Source organism: Octopus bimaculoides, chromosome 9 (assembly GCF_046866305.1).
Source record: "Octopus bimaculoides isolate indiv1 chromosome 9, ASM4686630v1, whole genome shotgun sequence".
NCBI classification, from domain to species: domain Eukaryota; kingdom Metazoa; phylum Mollusca; class Cephalopoda; order Octopoda; family Octopodidae; genus Octopus; species Octopus bimaculoides.
Window position 1 is genome coordinate 85,779,736 of NC_142936.1, and position 10,824 is coordinate 85,790,559.

At 35.7% G+C, this 10,824-nt stretch overlaps 1 protein-coding gene across 1 annotated transcript in view; it reads left to right on the forward strand.

The window, feature by feature from the left end:
* The window catches only part of LOC106879499 (uncharacterized), a 9,398-nt gene extending 6,210 nt beyond the window's left edge, over positions 1-3,188 (forward strand). Inside the window, exons 4-5 of the mRNA XM_089356914.1 lie at positions 1,411-1,521; positions 2,734-3,188. Of these exons, the coding sequence (XP_089213040.1) occupies positions 1,411-1,521; positions 2,734-2,972 (350 nt within the window). The 3' untranslated portion in view covers positions 2,973-3,188. The remainder of the gene's footprint in view (positions 1-1,410; positions 1,522-2,733) is intronic.
* The last annotated feature ends 7,636 nt before the right edge of the window (positions 3,189-10,824 follow it).

Sequence of the window (10,824 nt, forward strand, 5' to 3'; positions counted from 1 at the left end):
TGATAATCAGATGTCCCGACGAATCTGATGGCTGGGGCATCGTTTCTTATTCAAACTGCTCCAGCTTTTGGAAAGTCATCCTTGCTATGTGACTGAGCATTATCCTGATAGAAGAACACCTTTCGTCTTGAAACCAAAGATGGTCGTTTTTCTTCTAGTGCTGGTGTCGATGAATTTTTGAATGACCAAATCCAAGTTTCTCTGCTAGTTCCTCAACAATTACGATGGGATTTTCTTCTACCAGGGTTTGCAGGACGTCCTCGTCGAGCTCTACAGATCTTCTGGGATGAGGCTTGTCTTCTAGGCTATAGTTTCCAGCTCGATATTTGTCTAATCCCCATATACTGCATTATTCCTCGCACTTTCCGCTGCATCGTTGCCTTTATTGAACTCATAAAGCAAAATATGCTCCTTTGTCACTTCCATTATAGCTTAGAAAATATAACTTTTAAAATCGAACTGTGCACTCTTCAAAACTTACACTAAGAATAAGTACAAGATAAAATTACAACCTGCTTTATTAGCAAATTGATGCAGGTAGTTTATCCCGTCCCCCTCCGTCTTTTAGTTCGTGCAATTGAAAAAATCGCATTATTTATAGAATGACCCAATACTTGAAATACGTGTGTCGTCCGCCTGGAAGAAATTTTACAGCAAAATACGATCATTTAAATTTCGGCACTTTTATGCAAGTGTCCTGTACCAGGTTGTCTGAGATTATTTATTTCTAACGGAATATCTTGTGTGTTTGAAAATTTGATCAAGTCAATTCGATTGAATGTTTGTGTTATCCTCCATCTTTTATCGTTTACTTGTTTCAGTCATCAGACTGCAACCAAGCTGAGACATATTTTTGAAGAGTTTGGCTTTTTTTTCTCTCGTTCTGTGTATATACGTTGTGTTGTTGATATCGATGGAGAACATACGGCGTCGAGCTGGCAGAAACGTTAGCACACCGGGCGAAATACCTGGCGGTATTTCGTTTGCTGCTACGTTCTGAGTTCAAATTTCACCCAGGTCAACTTTGGCTTTCATCCTTTCCCCCAAAATTTCAGGCCTTGTACCTATAGTAGAAATGATAGCGATGGACAACATGATATTTCGGGAAAATGGTTTCGTTTCTCTTCATCGACTCATTATTCAAACTATAAAGAAACATACGTTTCTAAACATTATATGTTGCCGTATAAACAATGTTAACTTAACCAGTAAAATATTTACAGGTATTAATTGATATGAATGAAGTTTTTCGGAGGTCTTCTGGTATGATCTTAATTTGGTCGTCAGATCTACATCAGATATACAGCTCCGTTTGCCTGTTGCCCATTATGACACTTTTAAGCGTGTAATTTTAATTATATATTTTAATATAAACAATATTAACCGATAGCATCTCTGTTTATTGTGTAGGACCTAACGTTGCATGTAACTGTGAAACAAAAATTGGACAAGCCACAATCTACAATGTAAATAAACATGGTATTGTGATGGGGAAACGCCGGTGTTGTTGTCAAAAGTCAGGTGGGTATCTACGGTTATAGTAATTTCTGACGGTTGTGTGGGGGTTGCGGTGATGTTTGATACGGCTGTGTGATGATGTTTAATGCAATTATGTGATGCTGTTCGGTGTAGTTGTGTGATGATGTTTGTTGTGTTTCTGTGAGGTAGTTGTGTGGTGATATTAATGCGATTGGCTGGTAATGTTTGATATAACTGTATGATATAACTGTGCGAAGATGGCTGATAATGTCGCATGATGAAATCGTATGCGGTTGTGTGGTGATGTTTATTACAATTGTGTGATATTGTTTGTAGTTGTATGACGATGTCTGTTGTGGATGTCTGATAATATTTGATGAAGGGTCATTGTTTATGTAACTTGTTTTGTTTCCCGTTTGTTTCTTTCGTTGTTCGCAAAAAAAGTTCGTATTCCATGTTTTCGTATTTCTTATTTCATGTTGTTTACGTTCTGTGACGTCCTGTGCTCATATATGCATACGTATATACATATATATGTAAGTATGTGCATATATGTATATTTATATTATTATATGATTGAACGCCACGCATCCATTTCCAAGTAAGTTTATATATATATATATATATATATATATATATATATATATATATATATATATCTGTAATAATATGTGACAATTATTCGGAAGCCATGATAAAGCTCCGAGTTTCGAAACCCACGCCGCTATCTCTTCAGTTATCTGGCCATTGAAGAATGCTATGAAAATGATGGTCAGATAACTGAAGAGATGGCGGCGTGGGTTTCCGCCCCGGCATCCGAAATTCGGAGTTTTATCATGGCTACCGAATAATTGTCACATATTATTTACAGATAAATTCTTCTATTTATATAATATCGAGGTCTCTTTCATTCTTTTGTTGTCTTACCTTTTCTATCAATATATATATATATATATATATATATATATATATATATATATATATATATATATATATATATATGTATATGTATGTATATATATGTGTATATACATATATACACGCACACACATATATATAAATGTGCAGTTGGATATTCACATAAATACTTGCATACATATACACATATATATGTACATACATACACATACATATATATATACATGCATCACATTTAATTAGTATTACTGAAGTGATTGACTATATTGTTAAACATTTTCTCTCTGCGTTTTTTTTTTTCTCTAATCCAGTATTTCTTTCTCTTTCTTTCCGCAGAAGAAAGCAGTTACTTTAAGAAAACTCCAGTAAACGACAATACCCAATATACCATAAAAGCGAATATAACCAAAGATTCCCTCTTAGAGTGCTCCATTGAATGTGTCCGAGAGTTTTACTGCGTTGCCTTCTCATATAACAAAACCCCGAAGCAATGTACTGTGTTGGTTTCATATTTAAAACTTGAAAGCCAAACGCCAGTCTCACCGACAGCACGAGGAGACTACATATGTCTTTAATCCCAAAATGCCTCCAAGGCTTCATTCTTGTGTTAACATGTATATGTGTGTGCGGGGGGTGGGGGGGGGTGCATGCACATTTGCATACATGTCCATAAACAGGTATTCTTGAACCTATGTATGTGTATAGACATATAACTGCACCGATATTATGTTAAGGCTGAAATTGCAATGCTTACTAATCGATGCAGTAGAAACATGTGTAGGTCTGTTTGAAGCCGTATATATATATATATATATATATATATATATATATATATATATATATTGTGATTTGATTCTTTCAAAATTCAATCTATACTTTTCGCTTCTTAATAAATACATATATCAATCATGCTAGAAGTACATGCCTCTTTTTATTTCTCTCGCTCCCCCCTCTCTCTCTCCCTCTCTCTCTCTCTCTCTCTCTCAATCTATCTATATCTATATATAGATATATTTGTATATATGTATATGTGTGCGAGTGTATGAAAATATATACATACATGTATATAAATATACATACATATGTATGTATGAATGTATGTATATGTATATAGATAAATGTATATGTATATATACATACCTACATATATATATATATATATATATATATATATATATATATATATATATATATATATATATATATATATATATGTATATATATATGTATGTATATGTATGTATACTCTTTACTCCTTACTCTTTTATTTGTTTCAGTCATTTGACTGCGGCCATGCTGGAGCACCGCCTTTAGTCGAGAAAATCGACCCCAGGACTTATTCTTTGTAAGCCTAGTACTTATTCTATCGGTCTCTTTTGCCGAACCGCTAATTGACGGGGACATAAACACACCAGCATCGGTTGTCAAGCAATGCTAGGGGGACAAACACAGACACACAAACACACACATATACATATATATACATACATATATACGACGGGCTTCTTTCAGTTTCCGTCTACCAAATCCACTCACAAAGCTTTGGTCGGCCCGAGGCTAAAGTAGAAGACACTTGCCCAAGGTGCCACGCAGTGGGACTGAACCCGGAACCATGTGGTTGGTAAGCAAGCTACTTACCACACAGCCACTCCATATACATATATATATATATATATATATATATATATATATATATATATATATATATATATATATATATATATATATATATATATATATATATATATATATATATATATATATATATATATATATATATATATATATATATATATATATATATATATATATATATATACATATACACAATATATATAAATAGTGTACAAATAATTTACGTACTTATACATACAAGAGATTACCTTTAATAGGACACCTTACATGCTATAAGGGACAGTTAATACGAGTAATTGCAAAGGGAATGAAAATAAAAATATTATTGTAGTTACCCTTAGACTCGAGTTTCTGCATCAATGTGCAAATAAATTAATTTGCCATCCGTGCTTCTTCAGTAAGGGCGCTAAAATTAATGCATATTTGTGCAGCACCGAAAATGCACGTGCTACATACGTATACATTATAATTTTCAAATCCACCGCGCCAGCGCAGTTACATTCGGCAGCAAATGATAACAAAATATATACATATATATAAAGTATATGTATATACAAAGTAAGTGAGAATGGAATGACATTATTATATTTTAATAAGTAAAGATCGTTTCAATTTTTTACCAATCAAGATGGGTTATACATATAATGAATTATGTAAACTCATACGAATATTAAATTAAATACATCCTTATCATTTCTTCGGACTAGTTATAAATGTATCCCCGAAAAATGATACTAGTTTACATATCAGAATTTAGTCTGTTAAATACAATGAACGAGGATCGGTCATGAGAGAGGGAACTGAAATTAAAAACGGTCGGTTGTTGCACTAGTTTTTCATTGTTAATTGTTGCTGTATTATAGACCAAGATTTTGTAAGGTGAAGTAAATATATATTTCACTGTATATCTGTTAAATAACTTACGAAGAAAAATTTATTCATGATCGGGTGGTCGGCGACTAAACCGGCCCCTTCACTTGAGTAACTTGCTACTCACGTGAGTGGGGTATCTAGACCTTCAGCAGGACTAATAAGATTTGTCGAAGGCTGGATGAGATCCTTGTAGGCCAACGGCCATTCAGTTGGCGGATTCAATGACAATCACCTCAGATTACCTGCCAAGAAAACAATATGAGAAAGTCAAAACAAAGTAACGCTATGGCTTCCTCCGTTGGGATAACTCTACTTAATCGAGAAGAATTTCGATGTAGAGTCTTCAATGAGCTGCAAAAGCCTACAGGACAGCGACAACGGGATGTATATTCCATCATGCTGATTGGTAAAAAAAATCTATTGATTATTCAAATGATTGTGATTCAAAATGTAACACCATTATTTTCATTCTTTAGTTTCCTTACTTTTAAATTCTGCGATAAATGTATTGACCTCATTTCTCTCGATTTACACTTTGCCTAGAATAGCATTTGGAGGCGCAAAGGCCCAGTGGTTAGGGCAGCGGAGTCGCGGTCATAGGATCGCGGTTTCGATTCCCAGACCCCGCGTTGTGAGTGTTTATTGAGCGAAAACACCTAAAGCTCCACGAGACTCCAGCAGGGCATGGTGGCGAACCCTGCTGTACTCTTTCACCACAACTTTCTGTCACACTTACTTCCTGTTTCTGTTGTGCCTGTAATTCAAAGGGTCAGCCTTGTCACACTGTGTCACGCTGAATATCCCCGAGAACTACGTTAAGGGTACACGTGTCTGTGGAGTGCTCAGCCACTTGCACGTTAATTTCACGAGCAGGCTGTTCCGTTGATCGGATCAACTGGAACCCTCGACGTCGTAAGCGACGGAGTGCCAACAAAACACAGAATAGTATTTAGATTAAGCAAACACTTTCTTCTGATAGACAGCAATCTTAGTGGTAAGCCTCAGATTTTTGTTTAAAAAATACATGCATACATACATACATACATACATACATACACAGAGAGAGGATCCCCTTGTTATTGAATACGTACACAAATATCAGTACACGGAATACTGGTGGAACATTCCCATCAAAACATATGTTAGGTGTAAGCATAAAAAGCCGGATATTGTTGTTTGGAACAGACGGGAAAAAGTACATATCGTTATAGATGTCAGCTGTCCAACTGATGTGAATATTTCTTTGAAAAATCAAAGAGAAAGAAGATGACTATGGACAACTCCTTGGAAACTTCCAGCTTCTATATCCGGATTACAAATTCACATTTATACCAATAATAACTGGTGCACTTGGTTTCGTGAGTAAATGGCTAACTGACGGATATTCAGAAAAAGAAATCAACCAATTGACTCGCGCATTACAAATACTATCTATACGTGGAAGGGAAAAAATATGCAAGAATTTTCTGAAGTTTAAAACGTGACATTTATTTCGTTAACAACATTCTGTTGATGGAGCTTTGTATCTTTATGAGAAACCAGGTCCTTCCTCAAGGGAAGAATTTAAATAATTAAAAACAGAAAAGAACCATACATGCGTACGTATAGATATATACAGGCAGACATGCCAGCGGGTGAACATATGAAAATAAGCAACATCCAATGCTATTTACTTGGAGCTGTAAATATTTCATTTAGGCTGGCTCAGCACTACATTGCTTAAAGAGAGATACATAAATACATGCATACATGCATACATATATACACACACACGCACACGCACGCACACACACATACACATACACACACACACATACACTCATGTGTTTAACAACCACGCAAAGAAACCACCCTTTATGATGGCCTTGGTGTCGCTAACGATTTGACAGTATTCACTACAATACCATGTGACCCTCTTTCACCAATAGCAGCTTATCTTCCAGTAGCCATCTGGGACTCCTTGGCTCTCTCTCTCTCTCTCTATTCAGCATTCCAGAAGCCTGAAGGAGATGGACTCCCTTTAGGGGCCTGCAAAACTTGAAGTACCACAGAACCAAATCATACTGTTTTAAATAATGTGTGTGTGTGTGTGTGTGCGTGTGTGTGTGTGTGCGTGTGTGTGTGTGTGTGTGTGTATACACATATATATATGCAATTGCAGCTTGGAAGGTGTTTATAAGTCATTTAAAAACACACAAAAACCGTTAGATTCACTTCAACGTTTAAATTTAATTTGTCAAAATATTTTCGTCGCTTTGAGACCGCGACCTGTTCACTGACAAATATCCGTGCTGCATATATATATATATATATATATATATATATATATATATATATATATATATATATATATATATATATATATATATATATATATATATATATATATATATATATAAGATCCAGGGATCGAGGTGTAGGAAGATAGTTAGCTTCAAGCAATCCGTAGTTAATATAAAAATCAACATTCAGAGACAATAGTGGTTTATAGAAACGGAAGGTTGTGGAGTTTTTCCTATCGAAGTACGATAAACTGAAAAAAGACCAGCATTGCCGGGTATGCGAATAAGAATACAAGAGTTAAGGAATGGAGAAGTTCCTTAACTCATATATATATATATATATATATATATGAGTTATATATATATATGTGTGTGTGTGTGTGTGTGTGTGTGTGTGTGTGTGTGTGTGTGTGTGTTTTTATATTATTAATAAATTCATAAACTCATCAATAATATACTCAGGAAATCAATATTTAATATTTTGAAAGACATACATCCAACATGACACGGCAACATAATAAATTTAAAATTTAAAACATAAATATACGAAATATAAATATCAATATATATAAAAATCTGAATATAGATAAATATATGTCTGAATATATATGCGTATAAAAATTTATGCGTAATAAGCAAGACTATTGTAAAGTCTAAAATATAAAATATAAAGGAACCTAAAATTTAAAGAGTTAAATATCTTACGATCGTTTCGCGGATATTATTATAATCACAAAGTGATCTAAAGATCATCTTATTATCAGTAATTCCGCTCTTCAGAGATGCATTAAGAACCAATAGTATATATATATATATATATTAAAACATTAGAAATATTAAAAAATTAAAAATCATAATAAAATATATACTGTCCTTTCTATAAATTGTCAAATTAATCCTTCTGAAATATGTAAAGTTCATTCCTTTCATCCTTTGTTGAAATTTCAAGTGTTAAACACTTATTTGTATAAGAATTGGTATATTTTTTTCTAAATGTATAGAAGACCTCGGCAAAATTCATCCTGCTGGATATAGCAATTCCATCGCCGCTTCTGGGCTCTTCTCGTCTGCTACTGGTAAATTTGTGCTTTTTTGGCACAATATGTCCATACGAGACATATAGGAACCGCAGTGTTTTGGCTTTCCTGAGGAATATCCGCGTTAAGCTAGAATATCCATAATGATACACACACACACACACACACACACTGAGAAAAGCAATGAGAAGTGGAGTCCTTCCGGGATGACGTGCATTGAAAGCATCTGCTATCATTTATCGAAGTGACCACCGAGCTGTGGTGCCAATTCAATTCTTCTTCGGAGGAATTCATATTCGATCCGCAGAATACAAAACATATATTTGTCATTCACTACTCTCTGTTTCTCTTTCTCTCACGTCCTCTCTATTTCTCTCTATCTCTCTCTCTCTCTCTCTCTCTCTCTCTCTCTCTACCCCACATGCACGCTCTATCTCTCTTTCACACACACACACACACACACACACACACACACACACTACCCCCCCAAACACTCTCTCTCTCTTTTACACACACACACACACACTCTCTCACTCTCACTCTCCCTATCTCTCACTCCCTCACTCAATCTCTTTCTCTCTCTCTCTCTCACACACACACACTTACTCATATTCTTTCTCTCTATCTGTCTCTCACTCTCACTCTCCCTAGCTCTCACTCGCTCACTCTCTTTCTCTCTCTCACATACACACACACTTACTCAATGTCTCATACTCGTTCTCTCTCACACGCACACTCGATCTCACTTACACCTACTCTCTCTTTCTCTCTCTCCCTCTTTCTCTCTCTCCCTCTTTCTCTCTCTCCCTCTTTCTCTCTCTGTCTGTCTCTCTCTCCCTCTCTGTCTGTCTCTCTTTTCCCTCTCTCCCTCTCTGCCTCTCACTGCATCTCTGTCTCTCTCTCTTTCCCTCTATGTCTGTCTCTCTCTCCCTCTCTGTCTCTCTCTCTTTTCCTCTCCCTCTCTGTCTGTCTCTCTCTTTTCTTCTCCCTCTGTGTGTGTCTCTCTCTATTTCTCTCTCTCCCTCTCTGTCTATCTCTCTCTTTTCTTCTCCCTCTGTGCGTGTCTCTCTCTATTTCTCTCTCTCTCTCCCTCTCTGTCTGTCTGTCTCTCTCTTCCTCTCCCTCTGTGTGAGTGTGTGTGTCTCTCTCCCCACTTTTGTTATCCTTCCAAATCTATACATATAAACACATTACTGTTTCCCACAGCTGTAACACACGGTAACACATAAGGACACGCGCAAACACAAACGTTAAATATTTGTTTCACTGTAGACATGACAACTGCACTAAACCAGGGATGTCCAACCTGCGGCCTGCGAGCCCACAGAATATTTCCATGCGGCCCGCTGATGATTCAAATTCTAATTCCATTCATATTTTCATTTACTTTGATAATGTATGATGAGAAAATTATTCTCGGGGTGTGCTATTTTGAACGGACCAATGAAAACCCCAATAGAGGAAGATAAAATGAAGGAGGTCATGGGGTTTATGACGTAGAATGGCTGACTCTACGTCGTACAGTCAGCCATTTTGTTGATGCATAATTAACAGCCATTGTTTCAATTTCAAATCTTTTGCGGTCGGGTCAATATTGATTGTGTTATTTCCTAACCTTGTTTATAATGTCGAGTGATAATGGCTTCAGTGGTACTTCAGTGTTTGTAGTCTAAGCTAAGCCTAATGCTAAAGCTTTAGGCGAAAGAGCGTATTTAGTCTTTTTTCTTTCTGATTTCTGGAATATTCATATCAGCATGATTACGTAATAATTTTAATTGTTAATTTTAATAGCCCATTATTTGGTCATGGCATCTGATTCTAAGAAGAGAAAGATAACAGAAGAAAAGAGAAAATTCAATATCTTATGCGCAGAAAATTATTTCGTAATTGAAACATGCAATAATGTTATCTGCCTCATATGTAATGATAAAATTGCCGTATGCAAGGAATATAATATTGAGCGTCACTATGCTACCAAATATGAGTCACAATATAATGAATTGAACGGAGAAAGAAGGAAAATGAAAAGAGATGAATTGAAGAAGAAGCTTAGTTCACAACAAAATTTCAAAAAACGTGTTGGGAAAACTGGTACATGTACAAAAGTTAGTTATTTAACAGCTGAAAAATTGACTCTGAAGGGTAAGCCATTGATAGATGGCGAATTAATAAAAGAATGTATTGTAATTGGAAATAATACTTTCTAAATCTCTCAGAGAGATTTATCCAGTAGTGATACGATGAAGTAGTTGTATGCTGTCAACTTAATGTGACAGTCCCCTGAACGGAATAATACTACTGTTGGTTAGACCTAGGAAGCTGCACCGCTTCCTGTCGGCCTTGACACATTTCCTGTGTCCTTATGTTTACAAGAGGGAGACATTCCCTTCAGGGGACTGTCGCATTAAGTTGACAGCATACAACTACTTCATCGTATTGTAATTGCTTTTAATGAATATTGTCCCGAGAAGGTGAACTCATTCAATGAAACAAGTCTGTCGCATCAGACAATTGGTAGAAAAATTGATGACTTAGCTGACAGTATTGTGGGTACATTGCATACTCAATTATCTGTGTTCATCACAGTTTGGCATTGGACG